The sequence below is a fragment of the Caretta caretta genome, chromosome 5, assembly GCF_965140235.1.
Source record: "Caretta caretta isolate rCarCar2 chromosome 5, rCarCar1.hap1, whole genome shotgun sequence".
In the NCBI taxonomy this organism is placed as follows: domain Eukaryota; kingdom Metazoa; phylum Chordata; order Testudines; family Cheloniidae; genus Caretta; species Caretta caretta.
The window spans coordinates 30,898,151-30,925,319 of NC_134210.1; the positions used below are offsets into that span (position 1 = coordinate 30,898,151).

The following is a 27,169-nucleotide window of genomic DNA, read 5'->3' on the forward strand; positions in this document are numbered from 1 at the left end:
AGCGTTCCCTTGGAAAACGTTTCCCAGAAAAATAAGCCCAGGCGCCTAGGTCAGGGACTGTAAACGCATCGCCAGCTGCACCCCCGGGCAGCCAACAGTTAAAAGCCCCAGAGATGCTTTTTTCTAGCTGAAAAGCAAGAGCAGCTTGTGACAGGGTTAGACAGACCCCTAAGGCTCAGACAGTCTAACCCTGGCCCCTGCCAAGGTAGAGCCTGTGTTGTGTCTAAACCATCCAAGGGAGAGGGCTCACCCCAGCCTGCTCCTGAGACCCTCCAGGGAAGGAGATTCCCTAACTGCCCGGTGCAGTTTGTTCCATTGTCCTAGCCTACTTAAGAAAAATTTAACTGAGATTTAATCTACAACTGCAAAAACAACAAGGAGGCCGGTGGCACCTTAAAGCCTAACATTTATTTGAGCATAAGCTTTCGTAGGTAAAAACCACACTTCAGATGCATGGAGAGAAAGTTACAGATGCAGACATAAATATACTGACACATGGAGAAGGGAGTTACCTCACAAGTGGACAATTTGATCAGGGTGGATGTACTCCACTCCCAACAATAGATGAGGTGGTGTCAATTCCAGGAGAGGCAAAGTTGCTTCTGTAAGGAGCCAACCACTCCTAGTCCCTCTTCAAGCCCAAATTAATGGTGTTAAATTTGCAAATGAATTTTAGTTCTGCTGTTTCTCTTTGAAGTCTGTTTCTGAAGTTTTTTTTTGTTAGAGTATATAGCTACTTTCAAATCTGTTTTAGAATGTCCAGGAAGATTGAAGTGTTCTCCCACTGGCTTTTGTGCGTTACCATTCCTGATGTCTGATGTGTCCATTTATTATTTTACGTAGGGACTGTCTGGTTTGGGCAACGTACCTGGCAGAGAGGCATTGCTGGCACATGATGGCATTTTTAACATTAGTAGACATGCAGGTGAATGAGCCTCTGATGGCGTGGCTGATGTGGCTGGGTCCTCGGATGGTGTCACTAGAGTAGATATGGGGTCAGTGTAGGCAATGAGGTTTGCTACCGGGATTGGTTCCTGGGTTTATGTTTCTGTGGTATGTAGTTGCTGGGGAGTATTTGCTTCAGGTCGGGAGGCTGTCTGTAAGTGAGGACTGGCCTGTCTCCCACAGTCTGAGAGACTCAGGGATCATTTTCCAGGATAGGGTGTAGATCATTGATAATGTGCTGGAGAGGTTTTAGCTGGGGGCTCTACGTGATGGCCAGTGGAGTTCTGTTATTTTCCTTATGGGGCCTGTCCTGTAGTAGATGATTTCTAGGTACCTGTCTCGCTCTGTCAGTCTGTTTCCTCACTTCCTCAGGTGGGTAGTGTAGTTTTAAGAAGGCTTGATAAAGATCTTGTAGGTGTTTGTCTCTGTCTGAGGGATTGGAGCAAATTCGGTTGTATCTTAGGGCTTGGCTGTAGACAATGGATCGTGTGATGTGTCCTGGACGGAAGCTGGAGGCATGTAGGTAAGTATAGCGGTAAGTAGGTTTCCGGTATAGGGTGGTGGTTATGTGACCATCTCTTATTTGCACTGTAGTGTCCAGGAAGTGGATCTCTTGTGTGGACTGGTCCAGGCTGAGGTTGATGGTGGGGTGGAAATTGTTGAAATCCAGGTGGAATTCTTCAAGGGCCTCCTTCACATGGGTCCACATGATGAAGATGTCATCAATGTAGCACAAGTAGAGGAGGGGCGCTAGGGAATGAGAGCTGAGGAAGCGTTGCTTTAAGTCAGCCATAAAGATGTTGGCATACTGTGGGGCCATGTGGGTACTCATAGCAATGCCACTGTCTTGAAGATATAAGTTGTCCCCAAATCTGAAATGGCTGTAGGTGAGGACAAAGTCACAAAGCTCAGCCACTAGGTGTGCCGTGGCCTCATCAGGGATAATGTTCTTGACAGCTTGTAGTCCATCCTCATGTGGAATATTGGTATAAAAGAGCTTCTACATCCATGGTGGCCAGGATGGTGTTTTCAGGAAGCTCACCAATGCATTGTACTTTCCTCAGAAAGTTGGTGGTGTCTCAAAGATAGCTAGGAGTGCTAGTAGCATAGGGTCTGAGGAGAGTCCAAATAGCCAGATAATCCTGCTGTAGGAGTGCCGATGCCGAGATGATGGGGCATCCAGGGTTTCCAGGTTTATGGATCTTGGGTAGCGGATATAATACCCATGGTCGGGGCTCCGGGGTTGTGTCCGTGTAGATTTGTTCCCGTGCCGTAGCAGGGAGTTTCTTGAGCAGATGGTGTAGTTACTTTTGCTACTCCTCAGTGGGGTCAGAGGATAGTGGCCTGTAGAATGTGGTGTTGGAGAGTTGCCTGGCAGCCTCCTGTTCATAATGTGACCTGTTCATTATGACTACAGCACCTCCTTTGTCAGCCCCTTTGATTATAATGTCAGAGTTGTTTCTGAGCCTGTGGATGGCATTGCGTTCTGTATGGCTGAGGTTATGGGGCAAGTGATGCTGTTTGTTCACGCTTTCAGCCTGTGCATGTCTGTGGAAGCACTCTATGTAGAAGTCCAGTCTGTCATTTTGACCGTTAGGAGGAGTCCACGCAGAAAATCTAAATCTGCTATGATGCAGTTTGAACCTATTGCCTCTGAGCCTGCATTCTGTAACAAGAGTGAACAATTTTTCTCCATCTTATTTATGGCAGCCTTTTAAAGTATTTAAAGACTGATATCTTGTCCCCTCTTCATCTCCTTTTTTTTCAAACTCAACATACCCAGTTCCTTCTGCCTTTAGTCATATGGCTTACATTCTCTCTCTTTGAGCTTTGTCACTCACCTCTGGATCTTTTCCAGTTTCTTTACATCATCTACAGATGAGCACTATTAGTTTAAAAAAAAAACTTCAAGCACCAGGTTTAATATTTCGAAGTTAAGGGTTTTTTTTTTCTTTCTTGAAATTAAACTAATACTAAAGTTGGTTGCAGGTTGATTCATAGGGCATGACAGGGACTCCCAAATGCCTTTTCAGGAAGATTACACACACCTCCACCATTATGCTCCAAAGTATCAATGCTAAAAAAACAAACAATTTTCAGTATTAACAAGCAGGTTAAGAGTGTTTTATTAATTATTGGAGTGTTGTGGGTTTTGGAAATAATTGGTAGTACAAGCTTCTTTTCATTAGTAATTTAACACAAGACTAGTTAAAGCAGCGGAGAATATCCTGGAGGGAATAATCCTGTAAAGTATCATAGAATATCAGGGTTGGAAGGGACCTCAGGAGGTCATCTAGTCCAACCCCCTGCTCAAAGCAGGACCAATCCTCAATTAAATCATCCCAGCCAGGGCGCTGTCAAGCCTGACCTTAAAAACTTCTAAGGAAGGAGATTCTACCCCTCCCTAGGTAACGCATTCCAGTGTTTCACCACCCTCCTAGTGAAAAAGTTTTTCCTAATATCCAACCTAAACCTCCCTCACTGCAACCTGAGACCATTACTCCTTGTCCTGTCCTCTTCTACCACTGAGAATAGTCTAGAACCATCCTCTCTGGAACCACCTCTCAGGTAGTTGAAAGCAGCTATCAAATCCCCCCTCATTCTTTTCTTCTGCAGACTAAATAATCCCAGTTCCCTCAGCCTCTCCTCATAAGTCATGTGTTCCAGTACCCTAATCATTTTTGTTGCCCATCGCTGGACTCTTTCCAATTTATCCACATCCTTCTTGTAGTGCGGGGCCCAAAACTGGACACAGTACTCCAGATGAGGCCTCACCAATGTCGAATAGAGGGGGATGATCACGTCCCTCGATCTGCTCGCTATGCCCCTACTTATACATCCCAAAATGCCATTGGCCTTCTTGGCAACAAGGGCACACTGCTGACTCATATCCAGCTTCTTGTCCACTGTCACCCTAGGTCCTTTTCCGCAGAACTGCTGCCTAGCCATTCGGTCCCTAGTCTGTAGCGGTGCATTGGGTTCTTCCGTCCTAAGTGCATGACACTGCACTTATCCTTATTGAACCTCATCAGATTTCTTTTGGCCCAATCCTCCAATTTGTCTAGGTCCCTCTGTATCCTATCCCTGCCCTCCAGCGTATCTACCACTCCTCCTAGTTTAGTATCATCTGAAAATTTGCTGAGAGTGCAATCCACACCATCCTCCAGATCATTTATGAAGATATTGAACAAAACCGGCCCCAGGACCGACCCCTGGGGCACTCCACTTGACACCGGCTGCCAACTAGACATGGAGCCATTGATCACTACCCGTTGAGCCCGACAATCTTGCCAACTTTCTACCCACCTTATAGTGCATTCATCCAGCCCATACTTCTTTAACTTGCTGACAAGAATACTGTGGGAGACCGTGTCAAAAGCTTTGCTAAAGTCAAGAAACAATACATCCACTGCTTTCCCTTCATCCACAGAACCAGTAATCTCATCATAGAAGGCGATTAGATTAGTAGTATTGGCTGATAAGGTTAGGAACAGACAAGATGTTGTAGAAGACTTTTTCTTTATCTACAGTATGTATAAGTATGATAACTTAAAACTTATTTTCGTTTTAGGTAAGGCACTATAAGGAAATATTCATTAAATAAAAAACAAAAACGGTTTATTTTCAGATGTTCTTAAAATAGTATTTTACAGTAAAAGTATAGAGCAGAAATAGTTCAGGGGCCATCTTAAATATTCCTTTGATCTCTTAAAAAAAAGATTTTCAAATTTAAAAATTGCTTAACAAGATTACGATAGCCTAGTCAGTTATTTGACCAGTAACAACTGCTAAAAACAATTCTGTATGTATGTTGGAATTTACAAACATGCATTGTCATTTAATTTCTATTAAAGAAGGCACTTTTACTCAAGCCCTACCTGTAAATAGAACCAGACTACATAAATATACCTCGTTTCTGTTCTATCCTTTGTATGGCATATTAGAATTCTGTTGTTACAGTAGGGCAGAGTCATTTATTCAGAACAAAACCTACAGCTCTTAGGGCCTGACCTTTCACTCCTTGAACACCCAGAAATCCCACTTGATGCACAAGACTGCAGGATAGAGCCCATAAACATTTAAATAAAGCTGTCTTTCAAGTGCTTGCTCCAGTGTCACTTCCCAGAAGAAGCTAGGAGAGATTCAATATCTTGGATGACTTTTGAAGTTTTTTCCAAAGCCTCTGAGATGCTCTGTTCACCAATATCCTCAGGTAAACTGTTTTCTGGTTGTCTATCAGTAATATGAGATGGAAAATTTTTCATAGACGAAGTCTTGTTTGGAACATTGCTGTTCTGCAGTAAGACTAGCAGTTGCGTTGTTAAGGAAATTTCTATTTTGTCTTCCCTCTAATAATTAAAGAAATTTTAAATATTTTAACCATGGTTCTCAATTGCCAACGCATACTGCAACCAATAAATAAAACTATGAAATCAAATATGTGAAAGTTCTTTAATATGTCCGCATCTTATTTCAATCAAATATCTATATTAAATTAGTATTTTCCTGTATATATCAAAGCGTATTTAAAAGAAAAACCATCAAGGAAGATATCAGATTGTGCAGTCTAAAGGAATTAACAAGGCATGTTAAAAAGCTAAAGTAAATTTAGGGATAATTACATGATGTTTTGAGTATATGAAGTAACAGGTTTTTTTCAGCTGGCTTAACAATGGAGCAAAGTTGAGGCACTTGATAACTTTGTTATCTAGTCCAAGTCTATGCCCAAAAGGCATACACATCACTCCTCTTTACAATAAAAGGTTAATAAAAAGATACAATATAGAAGTTTGAACAACAGAACTATTCCCTTTTGAGGATTTCTGTGTGTTCTGCCAGTTTTTTGGCGTTTCCAGTGGTGTGACACGGGGGCAGGCCTAGGATAAATAACTGGGCAGAAACTTTAAAAAAAATAAAATAGTAACCATTGAAAGCAGAGACCTATACAATAAAAGGAGTAAAGGGACACGGTCATTTAGCACTCAAAATATGCTAAAAGAAATTTTTGTTGAAAGGATACAGTTAAATCTATGTATTTTCTCAAGTTCAGCAACCACAGACCTGTTAAAATAAAATTAAAAAAAAAACAAAAAAACTTATTTTATATAGCAGGATAGATAATGAAAAATTTCTCATGTGTACTTTCGCCCTTATGATTTTATTTCCTTATGCAGTTTTATAGATGACCTGTGCAAGTAAAAGAATGATTTGCTTTTTCCTCCCCCCACTTCATATTTTTGAGGTCAATGGAACTGCTCACGTGAATAAAGTTAAATATGTGCAATTGTTTACAGGATGAGGGCTCTACTTTGAGACTATTCTCCCCCGCCAATTTTAATTCAATCAATCTAGAGCTTTTTAATGCCAAATTATATAGGTGTACCAGTATTCTTAAATGTCAGCACAGTGCTAGGGAATAGCTTACATATTAATCAAAAAGGACACAGCTAGAAGTCTAGTTAATTTAAAAAGTCAGTTGGAAGTACTACACCTGCCCCTAAAGCCCTCTGCCAGTTACTGTGGGGTTGTGATCACATTTCCCTATTTAAAAAAAAAATAAAAATGTTTCCTCTATTGTTGTGTAAGACACACACACGGAAAACTGTACATAAACTGCTTATATAAAATCCTGTGACGTGCACAAAGCAAACAATAAAAGATTTTTTCCTTAACTATCTCTGAGGTAGTAATTTTAGATGTTACTTGTAACAGTTAATAAAAATAAAACTAATTCAGACATAAATATGATTAAATAGTCCCTTTCACTAATGTTGCAGATTCTGTAGAAGCACAAGATGTGTTCCTGTGGGGTCAGAATAGTGGTTATTCAAGCAAACACTTTAGCAACAGGAAGAGTACAAAGCCAGCACCTATCCTTCAAAGTACATATTTATAATCTGTGTTTTTAGTGCCTATTACCATGCTATCTGAGCACTTCCCAAAACGATGGGAGTGTACACAGAATTTAAATATTCTTCTGATTATAAAATTTTTATAGTAAACTGTCACAAGGAAGCATACATTTTGGGACTAGAATTTTCTGGATTTCCTATGCTATTATGGATGTATTTTATTTTTTAATAAGGATGATTCTCTCATAGCCCAGTTTCTCTGTTTGATCTTGCAACAAAGTCAAAACACTGTTTAACATTTGTCTTCTGCTTTGGCAAGAGCTTCAGCATTATGGCTTCAATACAGAAACAGAAAATAGATATGAGGAAACAAGCCTCTGTTTAAACACAAGCTGCCTGTATAGTTTAAAATATTGTAAGAAAAATTATGTGGAGTCAAAATATAAATGGGTTTAAATTTTTCATCTTTAAAAAAATGCAGTATGTCATATTTAGGGTTTAAAACTTTGGTGGTTTCCTTCTATACTATGAATAGCAAGTTATATGTGATGAGTACCAGTTTCTCTCAGTTGCAGGAAGAGTCTCTCCCTCCTCATCATTCAAACTTCTGCACCATGCTACTACTGTTTCAATGTATCTGTATTCAGAAGACAATTCATAAAAAAGAAAAATAATAATTTAGATCAGACAAATACCCCTTAATTAAATTTGAACAGAAAACTGACAGCATTAAACAATAAATCTGGAGTAGGGAATGGAACAGAATAGAGCTAACCTCCAGGATATTCTTATGTGAATTTGATAAAAGAGGAAAACAAGAAACCTTCCAGAATCAGTAAGCGATTACCCAGTGAAGAAATTTTTCCTTTTATTAATCCTGTATATAAATGAAAAGAACCTTACCGTACAACTGAGTACATTTTATGATGTCTAAAAAAAACCACAAGGAACATTACTTTGCATTTAATTTGTTGCTTGTGAAACACTCTTTAGAGTTTCAGGTGATAGAGAGAAGAGGAGATTAGATACTGAAGATAGAAAGAGACAGTTTAGTGGTCTAAAGCATCAGATTTGATATGCCCAAACTCACTGGAACCAAAAACCAGAGTTTTGAATGCTATATGGTCAACTCAGCCCTTAAACTTCATAATATAGGAGTTCCATGAATTAAGTTCCATTCAGTTTGATATGCATGTGATTTGAATGCAACTTTAAAACTGAGGTATTGTCTTCTCTGCATGGATATTAAAAAGTCCACAGGAATTTTTGTAAGAATACAGGTTGTCCTTGACCACAGTTTCCCCACTCCTATATTGCGAAGTGTGCCAGTTGTCCACTTGGTTGCATCTCAGTGATCAAGTAATTTCTGGTGTGCACGGTTTGTCAAGTTACTTGGATAATCTTTATGATGAGAAGAGCTATGTAAATGTAAGATATTACATAGCAGCATCTGAACACCCTAAGCAGCTGTCCAAGAAACAATGGATAAGGACATAGCATGTTGTTTTTCTAAAAGAAAAACTACATGCTGTTATACTGCATCATTAACACAACTGCCTGCCAATGAGCAAACTAAGGGCTTAAGTCCTGCTTCTCTCGTTTGCATATTCACAACAGCAGTCCCACTAACTTCAGTTAGACTATTTGTGTCATCATGGTGAGTAGAATTGGCCGTAACAAATTTATGGAAGTGATACAAGAAAATTAACATTAAAATAATTCAAGAATTGCTGTCTGATCAAATTTGTGTTAATATTTGTATAAAAATAATTCTTAGAGAATTTAAGTTAAGCAACCTTTTTGAACCCTTTAAGTAGCTGTGGATATCAGGTGTACCTCAGCAAAGAAAAAGTGCTCTCCCTAGCCCTTTTGCTTAGGATATGTTATTTGAGCCCCCCCCAGCAATTAAAAGTAGCATCACAGTTAGACCCCATGGCAGTCCCTCTTGAGTGCATCCCTCAGGTGACAGGCTTTGCTTCCTTCACCTCCTAATAGCTATTATTCAGAATGATGGAAAAATGATTAAATTAATAAGTGAATATCCCATCAAATTAACTGTCTAAAGCCCTGAGCTGTGCAATCTGGATCTTTGCTAGTCAGTCAGGTACAACCTTTTCCACAGTCTGTTTTACAGAAACACATTCAACTATTTACATTTCTTGACACAAAAAACTTTTACTGAATTCCTGAATTTGTTAAATTTGTTCCATGCATCAGCTATACCTTTCATAGAGTCCAGGATGATTTATCTGGATTAGCTGCTGTGCCCCATCAGGACAGATTACTTTACACCATCCTGTGGTAGCACCTTGATTTATCTTGGAAAAAAGACAGACAAAAGAGCATAACTGTTCTGCAGTGGAATCAAAGAGGTATACCTACTTTAAATAACAGCAACAGCATATGCTAGTTCAAAGAGAAATATCTGCAAATGCTTCATTTAAACTTTTGTATCTGGCTATGGATGTAAGGTGTGGTCTGGTGGCATGATCACAGAAACACCACCAACTGGGAGTTCCTGGTTCCAAGAATTGCCCAAACACCGATTTCAATGTGCTGTCTGAGAATAATGGAAAATTCAACCCCTTCTCTTCCAGTCTGACCCCATGTGAAGAAATGTCCAGTCTTTCAGAATTTTTAATTCCTTCTACTCTCATCCGTAGAATGAGGTTATAGATTTGTCTTGATCCTCAAGTTGTTATTGTTAGAGTAGCAACTTCATACAAATGAAACATCATTTCTTAACAAATCTTACTCTGCATGTACTAGTCACATCTGCTAATGCTCCCCCCATCCCCAAGTATTTTTTACTTCAGTTAACATGCTAACGCAACAGAGCTACAGAAGAGTGAGTTGGATTCTTTCCCCAAGCTCAAGCATTATCTGTGGAACTGTTAAACATTCAATGGCAAGTCTTTTATTACCAGCGATGATGCATGAACTAGAAATCACATAGCAACTCTCAGTCTCACCATCAACGCTGAGTTTGCAACTTGACACTCAGGAAAAAAAAAAGCAGTAGTATTTTTTACTTGAAAACTGAATTGATTTACAAAATAAATATGGAATCCCATTTCCACATGTCACTTATCACAGAGGAAGCATATATTGCATTATTATAATATTTGCTGATAAAGGACGTATTTAATGCCAAAAAATAATACAAAAAGGAGTGTCAAACTTTTTAGAAGAAATAAGATAAAAGTGTGCTTGGGAAATGTGTTTAATATTTGTTAATTTCTTAGAGGATGCAAAAGAAGGGCAAGAATGATGCTCTCAGCTAGAACTAACCAGCTACAGCTCACATGCCTTTAGATACGATCAGTACTGCCTAGTAAGCTTGCTTAAGTATGGCTTGCTAGAGGAAATTAATATGGTTTCCTTGTCCAGTGTAAACAGGACTTCATGTCAGTCTTGGTGATTTACTCATTTTTGTGAAGTTGGTAATATTACATAATTTGTAAATGTAAGTGAAGTTATACCCCATCCTTTTACTTTAACACTTTTTCTGAGAGGAGATGATCACCTGAGATAAACTCCATTTCAAATTACAAAAAAAAAAATTGAGCACTCTTATATTATCAAGACTTAGTATATTTTTCAAGGATAAACAGTTCCAGCAAAATTCACATAATAGCAAACAAACTTATAAGTACCAGTGCCTCTCTCCTTAGTTATGGTTTGAGACAAGGGCTGCCATTACAGGCTAAAGGAGAAAAAGTTTCCCCCTTGTTAAAATATTGGCAATATATCAATAGTGGCAAATAAGGAAAGGTCAGATTTTTAACTAGATGAAATATCAATTTACCAGCTAGTGACAGTGAACCAGTGTATAACCAATGTGACTTACAAACTCAGGGCAGATGGAGGCTCCCCAACTGCACAATTTGCTTTTTATGCCTATCAGAACCAAATATAAAACTTTCCCTAGACTTCACATTTATTAACTAACACCACCTTCAGATAGAAAGATTTTAAAAACAGCTATTTTCCCTGTTCCTGAGAATTACCTGTGTTCTTCCACAACAAGAGCTGAAATCCCAAACCATATTCAGGGTCATCCCATCACAAAACAGAGCGTGGACTTTATTATCTGAATATGCAACAAGTCTTCCCACATTGGGAATAACTGTTTCATGCAACGGAACTGGCAGCATTTCTCTTCCATCTGTCCCTGGTATCTAATGTGAACCAAGTGTTAAAGAAAAAATAAAATTTACTATATTTAAAATTATGTTATTACTAATATTAAATTTGTCCCAGATTCACAGTGCAGCTTTTTTATTGAGACACCAGTAACCTGCTTCCCTGCCTGGTTGTAGCGGGCAAATTAGTTGAAACAATAGTAAAGAAGAAAATTGTCAGACACACAGAAAAACCAAATTGTTGCGCCAAAGTCAACATGGCTTCTGTAAAGGGAGATCATGTCTTACTAATCTATTACAATTCTTTGAGGGGGTCAAAAACATGTGGACAACGGGGAATCCAGTGGACATAGTGTACTTAGATTTCCAGAAAGCCTTTGACAAGGTCCCTCACCAAAGGCTCTTACATAAAATAAGTAGTCATGGGATAAGAGAGAAAATCCTTTCATGGATTGAGAACTGGTTAAAAGACAGGGAACAAAGAGTAGGAATAAGTGGTAAATTTTCAGAACGTAGAGGGGTAACTAGTGAGATGTTCCCCAAGGGTCAGTCCTAGGACCAGTCCTATTCAACTTATTCATAAATGAGAAGGGGAAAAGGGTAAACAATGAAGTGGCAAAGTTTGCAGACGATACTAAACTCCTCAAGATAGTTAAGACCAAAGCAGACCGTGAAGAACTTCAAAAAGATCTCACAAAACTAAGTGATTGGGCAATAAAATGGCAAATGAAATTTCATGTGGATAAATGTAAAGTAATGCACATTGGAAAAAATAACCCCAACTATACATATAATATGATGGGGGCTAATTTAGCTACAACTAATCAGGAGAAAGATGTTGGAGTCATCAGAGAACTATCCATGAAGATGTCCACGTAGTGTGCAGCGGCAGTCAAAAAAGCAAACAGGATGTTTGTAATCATTAAAAAAGGGACAGAGAATAAGACAAAGAGGACCTTATTTCCCTCATATAAATCCATAGTATGCCCACATCTTGAATACGGCGTACAGATGTGGTCCCCTCATCTCAAAAACGTTATACTGGCATTAGAAAAGGTTGAGAAAAGGGCAACTAAAATGATTTGGGGTTTGGAACGGGTCCCTGAAGAGGCTAGGACTTTTCAGCTTGGAAAAGAGAAGACTAAGGGTATGTCTTCACTATCCGCTGGATCGGCGGACAGCAATTGTTCCGACGGGGATCGATTTTATCGTGTCTAGTCTAGACACGATAAAATCAATCCACGAGCGCTCTCCCGTCGACTCCTGTACTTCAGTGCCGCGAGAGGCACAGGCAGAGTCGACGGGGGAGTGGCAGCAGTTGACTCACCGCGGTAAGTCGATCTAAGTACGTTGACTTCAGCTACGTTATTCACATAGCTGAAGTTGCATAACTTACATCATTCCCCCCCAGTGTAGACCAGGACTAAAGGGGGATATGATAGGGGTATATAAAATCATGAGTGGTGTGGAGAAAGTGAATAAGGAAAAGTTATTTACTTGTTCCCATAATATAAGAACTAGGAGCCACCAAATGAAATTAATGGGCAGCAGGTTTAAAACAAATAAAAGGAAGTTGTTCTTCACTCAGCGCACAGTCAACTCGTGGAACTCCTTGCCTGAGGAGGTTGTGAAGGCTAGGACTATAACAAGGTTTAAAAGAGAACTGGATAAATTTATGGAGGTGAAGTCCATTAATGGCTATTAGCCAGGATGGGTAAGGAATGGTGTCCCTAGCCTCTTTGTCAGAGGGTGGAGATAGATGGCAGGAGAGAGATCACTTGATCATAACCTGTTAGGTTCACTCCCTCTGGGGCACCTAGCATTGGCCACTGTCAGTAGACAGGATACTGGGCTGGATGGACCTTTGGTCTGACCCATTTTGGCCATTCTTATGTTGCTCTCTGACTTGCTGACATCCCCTTACATTCAGAGGGTTCAGGCCCCACCAGCTAGTCCTAGGTCTTTGTTCTTAGCTTATACCCACCTGTAGAATACATGTAACACAAAAGAATTGAAGTTATCTTAAGTTTGGTTACAGGTGTGACTTAACCAACAAAGAAAAGAGAAGCAGAGCACCACTTCACAAATTAGCAATCCAGAAGGTAAAAGATTAGTGCTGATCTCAGGATCATAGATATAGATATCTATGTGTGTCTCTTATAAAAAGCCCCCAAACAGCAAGTAAAAGAAGGCCTTGAGAATAATTAGTATTGTAGTGTGGGAAGGCTGTAGGGCAGGAGTGGGCAAACTATGGCCCACGGTCCGCATTCAGCCTGCCAGCTATTTTAATCTGGCCCTCGAGCTCCCGCTGGGTAGTGGGGTCTGGGGCTTGTCCCGCTCCGGCACTCCAGCCGGGGACCAGAGTCATGGGCCACTCTGCATGGCTCCCAGAAGCAGCGGCATGTCCTCCCTCTGGCTCCTTTGCATAGGGGCAGCCAGGCCCCCTATGCATGCAGCTCCACAAGCTGCCCCGCCCCAAGTGCCGTCCCTACAGCTCCCATTGGCCAGGAACCATGCCCAATGGGAGCTGCAGGGGCAGTGCCTGCGGATGGGGCAATGCACAGCAGAATTGCCTGGCCGTGCCTCCGTGTAGGAGCTGGAGAGGGGACATGCCACTGCTTCCAGGAACTGCTTGAGGTAAGTGTGTTGGATCATATTAAAGAAGTTCTGTATTAAAATCACAAATGAATTTGATTCCCCATAATTAGTAATACCCTGGAATTTAAACTAAGAAGTCTCTTGGTTTTTGGTACTGTTTCTCTCCCTCTATGTGTGAAACTTGCAAGCTGCTAATTGCGTTAGTACATTCTAAGACAGAGTCTGTTCTCAAAGCATTTCACATAGAGAGAGACTCAAAGCAACACTCTGTAACAACAGAAACGGCACCCAGAGACTCCCTGCCCTTTTGTTGTATTAACAATTGTAATTAAAATAGAGACAGAGGATGTATGTGGATGGATGCTTGGTGTGGACAATAACTGAATGATCAGGGAGGTGCCAGGCTAAGAATCCAGTGTCCATCAGCTGAAAAAGGCGTCAAGTGGAAATAACTAGAGGACCCCCGGAGGGCAGACTGGAATCCACCCAACAGCCTCAAGAATGGGAGAGCCAAAGAACAAGATAACATCTAGCAGAACGGAGCCGTCAGGAATGTGCTATCTGCTGATTGATTCAGCAACAGCATGATGAAGCAATTCCCATAGATTGGCATAGGAAGAAATTCCTATAAAAATGGACTGTAGAAAGTGAGAACTTTGGGGTCTGATTCTGCAAACCAACTTCTGGGAGCATATCGATGAGCATCTGACAAGCCCCTGCTCCCTCCTCATGTCCAGGCTACCTGGCCAGTGGCTTGGCATGAGCAACTCTAAGGCTGGTAACTATGATAACAACCTTGCAACCTTGATAACCACCTCTGTGCGTGTGTGTGTGTATGAATGAATGTGTGAATAAATATGAGATTGAATGGAATGTTATAACTATAACTAACTGCCTACTATGATTCTTTCTGTATTCACAATAAATGTGGTATTTTGCCTTTTTCCCTTTTAATAAGATCCTGCTGGTTTTTAATTTATTGGTATAACAAGTGCCTCCCGGAGCCGGCACCCCTGAGCCACCCCTCTGCCCCAGCCCTGATCCTCTTCCCACCCTCTGAACTCCTTGGTCCCAGCCTGGAGCACCCTTCCTGCACCCCAAACCCTTCATCCCCAGCCCCACCCCTGAGCCTGCACCCCCAGCCGGAGCACTCACCCCCTCCCACACCCCAACCCAAATGTTGTGAGCATTCATGGCCTGCCATATAATTTCTATGCACAGATGTGGCCCTCACGCCAAAACGTTTGCCCACCCCAATGTATGGTTTCAAAAGTAACTAATAAAATAAAGAGCTATAGTAACAAGACAAAGAAAAACTATCTTAAAAGAAACAAGTCCAAATCTTCCCACTGTTCTGCTTGGGGGTGGGAGGGAGAAGGTACGAAAGGAAAGGCCTTGGGAAGAAAGGAGGGTCTAATTCTTATCTGGATTAAGACTAGAAATAAGGGGGAATTGTCTCAACTTGGTTTTTAGCTGAAGTCAGTAACTGGCAATGACATTACTTGTTTGTTAAAGGGTATAAAAAGTAAACTCTTACTTCATTGCTAATACCTGCCTGACCACACTGAAGCTGACCAATATGGGTCTAAGCACCCACAAGTTTAGCTCATTTGTAAGTATCTTGATCAAATGCTTATCAATGTTTTGTACTGTTTATAGACATAGTAAGTTGCTTATTAGTTAGGCTTTTTAGGCATGTTTAGAGCAATGGTGTAAATACCATATGGCCTTTGGATTTAATAAAGGAATTTATGGCTAAATTAGTGTTTGGTTGTTAGCCAGATCAATATTATGAATTTCAAATGTTATTACTAATTCCAACACCACCTCTCTTTTACCCAGAAGCTGTCTATAGAACCTACTAAACACATGCTAGCAGTTCAAATGTTAACATACTTACAAGTCTACAAGTTACAAGTCTTCAGTTACATACCATTCTCCAGCAGCAGATACTGTAATTATGGGTTAATGAAAGTTTAGTCTTGTAACAGTACTGGAGAATTCTGAGAAGGAAAAAATACATCTCTCATATGCAGAAAACATGCTGCACTGCACAATTACTTACTGTAGCTTCATTTACACACAGTTACTATTAAGGGTCTATTTTGTAACCTAATTTCATTATGTTTATATATTTTTCTGATACTGTTGATATAATTTAATTTGCTTTATTTCTTATACTCACAGTTATAGTTGAAGTCTAACTAGAACAACATGGTAATCATTATTTGTCATCTTTGTTACTGAATGCCCTTCCAAAGGGCTAGAGCAATTCATATAACAAAAATAAAACAAAAGGAATAATTCACCTGGTTGCCTGGGTAATAATGGAACAGATGGAGTATGGACTTTCTGGTGTATCCGGAGGCAGACTGTTTGCTGAATACATGTTTTCTTCTCTCTAGAACATAACAGAAAATAGAGGACTTATTTATAGATACTGCGGTATTTAAGAACTAGCAAGATACCAAGTTTGGGGCATTTTTTCGCCCAGTGAACTGTTATAGCAGCATGTTTGTGCTGAAGGACAAATAAGAATATCCTTTCAAAGCTACAGGGCAGTCATATTAATTAGACCATATTCTACACTCAGACATAAGTACAAAAATTGCACAGACTAAATAGGAACGGAGTACTTTTATGAGGGCACATTTTGGCCTATCATCTGTAAATGTGATGCTATTCCAAGTAATGAACCAGTTTTGAGACCTGTTGTGTGGAACTTTACCCTGCTTTAAATTCTTAAACTATCCAAAGTGCTTGAAAGATGGCAAGGGAGTCATTTTCCCTTGTCAACATGTTAAATAAAATATTGAGAGAAAGCAGGGAACAGTCAAAGAAAATATAAACGGAATGAATGACTATACCTTGACCTGGTGAGATTACAAAACTATCATGACAATGCACCGAAATCTTAAAGCAATATTGCCTCTATGGAACATCAGAAACTTATTTTGATTGGATAATTTTGATGGAATAAAAAGATTATGAAGGTTGCCGCCCCTATTTTGAATGGTTCTTTTTGAGGCACACCAGACATCTTATTCAGCATGGGAGGAGGCATCACCACCACCACATCAAACAAGCATCCTGTCATGGTCATCCCCTTGGACCAAGGCCTTTCACCAAGGTCCAACTGTGATGCTAAATTCCTATTATCTGATTTTGAAAGATATTCTGACCAGACCAAGTAAGGAGACAGAACCAAACATAACTATTTCTAGGGTTGTGTTCTTAGCAACTCCTAAGACGTGAACTTAAGGTTCATGTTATCCACACACCGTGTGAGTCAATTTCCATCCCGTCCCCCTTCAAGGGCCTCATTTTAAGAGCCTGGTTTAGACAGCCAGAACAAGTTACACTTTGCAACACTCTGCTGTGACCATCTGTCATAAATATAAAGGGAAGGGTAAACCCCTTTGAAATCCCTCCTGGCCAGGGGAAAGCTCCTCTCACCTGTAAAGGGTTAAGAAGCTAAAGGTAACCTCGCTGGCACCTGACCAAAATGACCAATGAGGAGACAAGATACTTTCAAAAGCTGGGAGGAGGGAGACAAACAAAGGGTTTGTGTCTGTCTGTGTGCTGCTCTTGCCAGAGACAGAACAGGAATGGAGTCTTAGAACTTTTAGTAAGTAATCTAGCTAGGTATGTGTTAGATTATGATTTCTTTCAATGGCTGAGAAAAGAATTGTGCTGAATAGAATAACTATTTCTGTCTGTATATCTTTTTTGTAACTTAAGGTTTTGCCTAGAGGGGTTCTCTATGTTTTGAATCTAATTACCCTGTAAGATATCTACCATCCTGATTTTACAGGGGGGATTTCTTTATTTCTATTTACTTCTATTTTTTATTAAAAGTCTTCTTGTAAAAACTGAATGCTTTTTCATTGTTCTCAGATCCAAGGGTTTGGGTCTGTGGTCACCTATGCAAATTGGTGAGGCTTTTTATCCAACATTTCCCAGGAAAGGGGGGGTGCAAGTGTTGGGAGGATTGTTCATTGTTCTTAAGATCCAAGGGTCTGGGTCTGTAGTCACCTAGGCAACTTGGTGAGGCTTTTTACCAAACCTTGTCCAGGAAGTGGGGTGCAAGGTTTTGGGAAGTATTTTGGGGGGACAGACGCGTCCAAACAGCTCTTCCCCAGTAACCAGTAATTGTTTGGTGGTGGTAGCGGCCATTCCAAGGATAACGGGTGTAATATTTTGTACCTTGGGGAAGTTTTGACCTAAGCTGGTAAAGATAAGCTTAGGAGGTTTTTCATGCAGGTCCCCACATCTGTACCCTAGAGTTCAGAGTGGGGGAGGAACCTTGACACCATCTTATAAACTGATTCACTGTGGAGGTTTTACTGAGTCTGCAGTTGCCAACTCAGTCATTTGCTGTGCCACCTGCGGTCATTTAGCAACTGAACTGCATCCTAGACACACAAGCTGCATTTTCCTGTATTTTCTGTTCTTTTGCACTCACCCCTTTATTATTTATACTATCGCAGCACCAGCAAAAATCAGGATATCCCCAAACCCATTATGCTAGGCACTGTACAAATACTTGAGATAGGCTCTGCCCCAAAGAACATAAAATAAATATAGATAAGAAAGAAAGGGTGAGAGGGAAAACAGAGACAGAGAGGTGAAGTGACTTGTCCAAACATAAGTAGGTCAGTCACAGAACAAGGAGTAGAACCCAGGTCTGCTAGGTCCTGTCCACTGCCCCACACTGCCTCTTTTATTTGTCTTGTTTTAATAAAGGAGATCAGAATTTAGTAAGAGAGCTTAAGAACTGAGAGCTACCACTTAAAATTGACACTCTGGACATTTGATGCTATTTAAAAAAAAATAAATTCAAGATGAAGTTTTTAACGGGAAAAATCTTAACAGAGGAAAAAAAATGGAGAATATGGGATCACAATACCTACTTTTTTGAGTTTGAGATAAATGTTCTAACCAGATTTTTCTCTAATTCACAAGTGATAAAAATACATTATTGAAAAATCTTCAGTGTAACTTTCATGCAAAATACTAAAGTGTGACTTAAACTAGAACAATGTCTTAGTACAAACTGTCCATGCATCCGATGAAGTGAGCTGTAGCTCACGAAAGCTTATGCTCAAATAAATTTGTTAGTCTCTAAGGTGCCACAAGTACTCCTTTTCTTTTTGCGAATACAGACTAACACGGCTGCTACTCTGAAACCTGTCCTGTTATAGCAGTTTCTTAACGTGAAATATGCTGATAACACTGAATGGAAAATTAGGAGTAGTATTCAAGTAGTAAAACAGTCTGATTTTTTTAAGTAGTGCGATTCCCACCTGTCTTGTTTCTTTGTGAACTGAATAATGTGTAAAATAGTTTCCCAAAAATGCTCCTTCTGACTTGAAAACTGATCCGTCTCCAGGATAAATTTCTATAAAGTTTTCAATATCATGGATAAGCCTATGAGATCAGAAGACAGAACACAAAAGTCGTTAACTATCAGTATTGCCATTTAAAGGGAATTTTTTTTTTTTAAATTTACTAGATGTGAATACACATCCTTTCACCAAAGCCACCACATGAAAAGTTATTTCCTTGTTTCCCCAAACAGTATTCTTATTGCTACTTTTTATTTTCCCCTTTAAAAAGGAATCTTAGCTTTATGTTTTTACAAAATTGGAGAGAGCCTTTTTTTAGTTTCTTAAATATAAGTAGCTATCCCATAAAAACATAATTCATCCACAGGTATTGGAAATGAAATATAGCAATGATGGAGGAGTGAGGTGTACGTCCACATTAGAGGGAAGTTCTGATTAAACCCTGCAAGAGACAGGAAATTCAGATTTAATGCTAACTTCGCAACCTTACCACCTCTTCGTTGCATATAGTTATTTTGATATGATACAGGATTTTTCATTACATGATCACATAACATTATGTGATCTATGACTAGACCAGGGCCCAGTTCTCCAACTTAATCTGGGTGTGCAGTGTGCTCTGTCCACAAAAAGCCCCACTGAAGTCCAAATGGCTTTACATGGGTACAGGGAAACACATGTGGAATGAATTGCAGAACTGGGGCCTTAATAGCCAGTCTGCTCATGTAGGGTAAACATTTGGAAAGTTCAGAAATAATTTCACGCTCACTGTTATTTGGCAAACAGATATTCTAGAGAAAGAATGAATCTTTAAAGTATTTCCTTTTCCACTATACTACTGTGAAGGACAAAATACCAAAGTCTCTCATTTCAGTGTCTTGAGGACAACCGAAACTTTTTCAAATAAAGACAGTTAAACAGCAAATGTGAAAGAAGCATTTAAATAATCTTACTTTAAAATTAGGGCTGTCAAGCGATTAAAAAAAATGAATCGCGATTCATCACACTTAATAACAGTATACCATTTATTTAAAAATTTTTAGATGTTTTCTACATTTTCAAATACATTGATTTCAATTACAACACAGAATACAAAGTGTACAGTGCTCACTTTACATTTATTTTTGATTACAAGTATTTGCACGGTCAAAAAACAAAAGAAATAGGATTTTTCAATTTACCTAATACAAGTACTAAAGTGCAATTTCTTTATTATGAAAGTTGAACTTACAAACGTAGAATTATGTACAAAAAAACCTGCATTCTAAAATAAAACAATGTCAAATTTTAGAGACTGCAAGTCCATTCGGTCCTACTTGTTCAGCCAATCGTTCAAACAAGTTTGTTTAAATTTGCAGGAGATAATGCTGCCGTCTTTTTGTTTACGTCACCTGAAAGTGAAAACAGGTGTTCTCATGACACTGTTGTAGCCGGTGTCGCAAGATATTTATGTGCCAGGGATGCTAAAGATTCATATGTCCCTTCATGCTTCAATCACCATTCCAGGGGACATGTGTCCATGCTGAAGATGGGTTCTGCTTCGTAACAATCCAAACCAGTGCAGACCGATGCATGTCCATTTTCATTATCTGAGTCAGAAGATTGATTTTCTTTTTTGATGGTTTGGGTTCTGTAGTTTCCGCATCAGAGAGTTGCTCCTTTAAGACTTCTGAAAGCATGCTCCACACCTTGTCCCTCTCAGATTTTGTAAGGCACCTCAGATTCTTAAATCTTGGGTCAAGTGCTGTAGCTATCTTTAGAAATCTCACACTGGTACCTCCTCTGCATTTTGTCAAATCTGCAGTGAGTGTTTTTAAAATGAACAACATGTGCTGCTATAACATGAAATATATGGCATAATAGAGCCGGGGACATACAACTCTCCCCCAAAGAGTTCAGTCACAAATTTAATTAAAAAAAATGCATTAATGAGCGTCATCAGCAGGGAAGCATGTCCTGTGGAACGGTGACCAAAGCATGAAGGGGGCATATGAACGTTTAGCATATCTGGCACATAAATACCTTGCAATGCAGGCTACAAAATTGCCACGCAAATGCTTGTTCTCACTTTCTGGTGACATTGTAAATAATAAGAGGGCAACATTATCTCCTGTAAGTGTAAACAAACTTGTTTGTCTTAGCGATTGGCTGAACTAGTGGGACTGAGTGGACTTGTAGGCTCTGAAATTCTACATTGTTTTGTTTTTGAATGCAGTTATGTAATAAAAAAAATCATTTGTAAATTGCACTTTCACGACAAAGATTGCATTACAGTACTTGTATGAGGTGAATTGAAAATTTTTCTTTTATCATTTTACAGTGCAAATATTTATAATCAAATATACAATTTGATTTCAATTACAACACAGAATACAATATATATGAAAATGTAGAAAAATATCCAAAATATTTAATAAATTTCAATTGGTATTCTATTGTTTAACAGTGCGATTAAAACTTTAATTAATTGCAATTAATTTTTTAATCGCGATTAATTTTTTTGAGTTAGTTTATCACATGAGTTAACTGCGATTAATTGACAGCCCTATTTTAAATGATTTGCATATAAATCTATACAATTAGTCCATATTAAAGTTTGGCTGATTGCTAAATCTGGATTCATTTAGAAACTGAGACCAGCATATTAAAACTTGGTTGCCTGAAGTTAGCCCTAATCAAGGAGCATGATTTTCAGAGGAGCCAAACTCCGGCAGATGTCCACAGGACCTACAGGAGCGCAATACTCCCCTCCCCACACCCGACTCCAAAAAAAAAATAAAAAAATCCACCAGTCCTCTTATTTAGGGGTTTTAAATGTGGCTTCAGAGTTCTAACTTTATTTGTAAAATACATACCCAGCCCAGAATTTTCAAGCACAAGAAATTCTGAAGCACCTTTTTAAAAGTTCATATAATTAAAAAATGACTGAATAAAACATTTTTCAATTCAGTGACAAATGTTTACTCCCAAGCTAATACCACAATGGCCACAGTCACAGTCTACAAAGTTTTATTTCAGAGTAATGAACTCTGATAAACACAGCAGAAACATGATCAGAACATTAAATGTAACTCCTCAGTAAGTAAAATAGAGATTTGAATCTGGAAATTTCATCTTTTAAAAGCCTAATTCCCATAAAATTGCACAAGCTTCCAAAAGTGAACAAATTATTTGTTTCTTACCTGTAAACAATACCCTGGCACCAAACAATTTTTATAAGTAGAGAGTGTGAATTATGTTCACTGTCTTGCTTCCTCTGTAGAAAGAAGTCACAGAAACTCCATCTGTGCAAAAGTCAAAGACAGAAAAGCTGTAGTAAGTTTGCAGTTTATCAGTATTATTACTAATATTTTGCACTGTTCTAAGAAGCCAGGGAAATCTTTGCTTAACTTGCTTAATTTTTGATAAAAATTTATATATATATATATATATATATATATATATATATATATATATATAAAATGCAATACTCAACTCACTTAAAGAAGCAGCGCATATTCAGGAACTGCAAATGGATGAATTGAGAAACACCCTACTAGCTAAGAAATTATTCTTCAGGTCAATGAAAGGTCTCAGAGTAAATTGGCGTGAGACAGTGTTCAAACTTTGTGACCCTTAAAAAAATTGTTTCAAGGACACTCAGTCTGCTCAATTACCACCATTTAATCTGACTTTCTAAGTTAGAGCTCTACTTTCCCGCTCATCCTTTATATGGAAAAAGTTACTTATAATCAAATATGAATCATGTTTTTGTGAACAACCAACAACACCCCTCCCATCCTCTTCCTTTTTCTGAAAATAAAGTTTAAAAAAAAAAAAAGTAGTCCATGCCGCTGGCAAACTTCCCAAGCATTATTTTCCCAAAACCTAAAGTGGTTGTAATGTATTTTTTCAATATCCCCATTATTAATTGCATATTTGTTTAAGTAGAGCTTCTCTCTCCATAACAAACCAACTATTAAAGCTTAGCATTTTTCTTCAGATTGATATTACAATTTCTTACACCGGTTTAAGTATTGTTGGTCTTATGAATACCACATTTCATGAAGTTTGTAAGAAAAGGGTGTTTGTTACATGTTTTATTTTAAATAGACATTTATGATGGTTAATATTCAACCAGGCTGTTGAAGATCTGCTGTTCAGATCTAGGGAACTGTAATATATTACACAAAATTAAAAAGCAAACATTTCCAGTTACCTGTGTAGATGTGGTGCACTACAGCTGAGTGGCAAAGCTCTAGGCAGATGAGAAACTGCCTTTGTTTTTTCACTTTGCTTTAAAACATCAGATCCCACAGTTCTATCTCTAGTGCATTTATTCTTCACATATGTTTTATGTATGTTATCAGTGTGCAACTGACAGAACATTAATGCCAAGGACAAAGGGTATTTCCATTCTTCTGGATATGAGGAAACAGACCAGCGCTGCATAACCCACATGTATTCAGATGAACAGCATGTAAGAGACAATGGGGCCTCATCTTGTCCCTTTATTTGGTTTAAATAGTCCTTTGATTTGTCCAGTTCCCTGTATTTGTTTACAGTCCAGCAACGTTCCTCTTTCTTATTCTCCATTCTCATCTGTTTAGGAAACATTTCTGAGATAAAACTTCGGCTTGATTTTCCATGCTGACCTTTGTTTTCATTATTGCTGTTTTTTTCAGAGAAAGATGAAGACACTGCATACTTTTGGCTTACTTTGCATAAAAACTGCACTGTAAATTCTTGTTGCAGTTCTGACATGCAGAGATAAGCATGACCATCTAAGGATGAGATTGTTACACTGCCATTATCCATACATTCTGCTGCATCAGTAGCATTGGGGCTCGGCCAATTGATTTCTGAGATATCAGAGAGAAGAATCTAAAAAGAAGAAAATGAACAGAAGGTAGTAAAATCTATTTTAAGTGAATTTAGTTCTTCTGAAAGGTGACAGTGGTGAAGCGTGAAGGTTCCTATTTATCTATAAAATAAGACTTCTCACTTCACTTCTCAAGTGTACCTCTTCCTGTTGTAGCGGAACTATACCCAGTGCTAAAGGAGTAATTTAGTTACGATGCTCATGCTCATTTAATCGTTGACCTCTCTGTTGAGACTGCCAATAAGTAGGCTTCGCAGAATTTGAATTTTTTTTAAATAATTTCAGTGGCTAGAGTTAGTTTATTTTTAAGCATTTTTTTATTTTTATCCATTTAAATTTTCACAGTTGTGCAAAATCATGGAGGGAGGTCAGACAATAGTTATTTAATGACAGTAGATGCTGGAACTCAAAAATTAAAGCTTTTTAACTGTTAAAAACACAATTTGTCAACATCACATGTCAAAATATACAAAGTAATTATCCTTTAATCAAAAACTAAGAAGTTCTCAAGTGGCATTTTTTTTTAAAACTTTGCCCATCTGTAAATTTCAATTATGATAGACAGAAATAGTTTATTTCAGTTTGTGTACAGTGAAAACAACGTTTAAAAAATAAATCTAATCCTTCCAAGCCTACCAACAGGGCAGCAGCTGTGGTGATTTAGTGAGGTGGATCTCTTTTGAAGTGCCTAGAATATGTTTCCGAAGGAAATTTTAAAATATAATAATGAATTTAGACCTTTTGTGGTATCACATTTCAGAGGTACCTGAAAATGTACTTGTTAAACCTATTTGCAAAAAAGGTGTCAAAATCTGACGTTAGATCAGTTACACCTCAACTACCTAGCTACATCCACGTACAGATTATTGCTTCAACTTACATTCTTGTATAACTTTTTCTACTGTGCCCATCATTTTAATATTCGGTGCTTTTACCAAACTAAATAACGTTAAATAAAATAGTTTCCAACATCTTACACAAAGTAAACCAAATCCTGTATCTACCTCAAACCCCAGATATATGCCAAAATGAAGATATACTATGTACTGCAACAAGTCTTGGATTTTATTCTTACTGGTATATTGAACTAAAAAAAAAAAGTTAAGTGATATCTTTATTATTCAGCAGTAGAGACCATGCATACAATACATCTAAGTTGAAGCTTGAAACATTTTAATCGTTTTTCAAGTTTCAATTAATAATGTAATTCAGCCTGGAAAAAGAGATGACTAAGGGGGAATACGATCGAGGTCTATAAAATCATGACTGGTGTGGAGAAAGTAAATAAGAAAGTGTTCTTTACTTTCTCTCATAACACAAGAACTGGGGGTCACCAAATGAAATTAATAGGCAGCAGGTTTAAAACAACCAAAGGTTTCTTCAACGCACAGGCAACCTGTGGAACTCTTTGCCAGAGGATGTTGTGAAGGCCAAGACTATAATAGAATTCAAAAAAGAACTAGATAAATTCATGAAGGATATGTCCATCAATGGCTAATAGCCAGGATGGGTAGGGATGCAAAACCATGCTCTGAAGTGTCACTAGCCTCTGCTTGGAGGAAGCTGGGAATGGGTGACACAGGATGGATTACTTGATGATTACTTGTTCTATTCATTCCCTCTGAAGCACCTGGCATTGGCCACTGTCGGAAGACAGGATATTGGGCTAGATGGACCATTGGTCTGACCCAGTATGGCCATTCTGATGTTCTTCTTATGTAACTTAAAATCAATTTTTTCTAAACCTAATTTACCAAACTTAAAATGAACACATACTATGAAAGTAAAACAAACTAAAAGAAAAAAAAATCACTGAATCAGACTCCCACTGAAGTTTACTTTACAAAAATATTATTAGGTATGCAAAACTTACATTTTTCCTTTCAGAAGGTATGATACTTGAAGGTAAATACAAGGAAGTACAAAACTGGTTCCGGAAATCTAGTGCTCGTAGGAGTTGCTCCTGAGGAAAAAGTATGAGACACGTTATCATGGAACTGGCTATGCAGTGGGAACATTTCAGTGGTTGCTTTATCTCCTCTTTTTGGGAGGAAAATAGTGATTAAGAATTCAGCATTATTTGTACACTGATAACCAACAATGCCATCACAATTTCTCTACAATGCAAAAGCACTGTGTGAACTACCAATCAACATTAAGATATCTACCTAGACTTTCGGAATAGTAAGGGCCAGATATATCATCCACCCACAATGGGCTTCTATACATTTGAGAAGAACATGTCAGCTGACTGACAATGTTTACTCTGATTGCTAACACTGGCAGTTCATTCAGTATTTCGACCACCTTTTTAAAGAACATTTTTATGTGGTTTGCTGCTATAATGGAAGGAATAAAAATGTGCCATGGTACTACCTTCTTATCCCACCTGCTCTTCTCCTTTATTTTTGCTCTATTTGGAGACAGCATAGAAAAAGAAATTTAACTCACGTACTCGGTAGGTACTAATAACAAACTGAGTCCTTTGGCGAATCCTTTCAGCTGGCTGCAGAGGATGGGCAGAGTCAGGAAGTGCCTTTTCAAACAGGAATTCAGAGCCACAGGGGGAAAGAAGCAGTCTGGATCCATCTGTATAGTGCACTTCTACAGAGTCATCCTCATAAAGAGTCATGAGACTTTCAGTCTCCATTGCAGTAAAAGGAAAATGTTTGTCGAAGAGAGTCTACATTAAGAGACGACAGACTTAGACTATAAAGGTAATCTTCCTAATGCACATGTACAAATAATGAAACAGGAGCAGATCTACAAAAAAGGATTACAGTACAGTCCTAGATCCACAAGTAACAAATTTATCATGTCATGGGGTGGTGGAGCAAGTTTTTACTTTACATAGCATGCACAGACCAAACAAACAGCATAAGCTCCTTTTTATATGTATGAACACACATAAACCCACTCCTTATTAAAGCTTCGTTTACAGATTCAGTATGTCCCAGGGCAAATATCAACAGTTCTGGAGGAAAGTAAATATCGAAACTTCTATTAATTCTGCTGACTGTCAAGGCTGAAACGCTCAGTGCAGGCTTAAGTTAAGGTGCCTTTTGCTTCACCACACTGATCATTTGCTTATTAACAATCATCAGGACAACAGATGAGCACGGACGATGCTCCTGACCCACCCTGTGTCTTTTCCGCAGACAGGCACTATACCGGGGTACTGGGGGGATTATCACCCACCTTTCTACAGGAGCCAGACCTTGGGGGAGGGTAGCTGCGTCGTGCCCCGTGCAGCACACAGAGTCAACGGCAGTTCCGCACAACCACGGCCCAGGCCAGCCACGACCCCGCCCGCGGCGGCTCAGACACCGCAGCCGGAGCAGAGCGGGAAGCGCCGCGCCGCCACGTTCCAGCGAGCCCGGCTCAGCGCCTCCCGCTTCAGCGGCGCCGGCTCTGGCGGGC

The 27,169-nt window shown here is 38.9% G+C and overlaps 1 protein-coding gene across 7 annotated transcripts; it reads right to left on the bottom strand.

Annotated features, from left to right (window-relative positions):
• Nucleotides 1-386: 386 nt before the first annotated feature.
• Nucleotides 387-27,169, bottom strand: C5H5orf34 (chromosome 5 C5orf34 homolog). Of its 7 annotated transcripts, XM_048851059.2 has the most exons (14): nucleotides 26,948-27,169; nucleotides 26,205-26,432; nucleotides 25,623-25,712; nucleotides 23,087-23,751; nucleotides 22,071-22,172; nucleotides 18,847-18,970; nucleotides 15,850-15,941; nucleotides 15,474-15,543; nucleotides 10,808-10,978; nucleotides 9,021-9,115; nucleotides 7,354-7,434; nucleotides 5,966-6,006; nucleotides 4,252-4,324; nucleotides 387-3,022 (listed from the first exon to the last, which is right to left on the bottom strand). In XM_048851059.2, the coding sequence occupies exons 2-14, from the start codon at nucleotides 26,397-26,399 to the stop codon at nucleotides 2,941-2,943; spliced, it is 1,881 nt and encodes a 626-aa protein (XP_048707016.1). In that variant the 5' UTR covers nucleotides 26,400-26,432; nucleotides 26,948-27,169; the 3' UTR covers nucleotides 387-2,940. The 7 variants fall into 7 exon arrangements, with proteins under 7 accessions (XP_048707016.1, XP_048707013.1, XP_074984558.1 ...); XM_048851056.2 differs by having other exon boundaries at nucleotides 387-4,324; XM_075128457.1 differs by having other exon boundaries at nucleotides 387-4,324; nucleotides 26,201-26,432.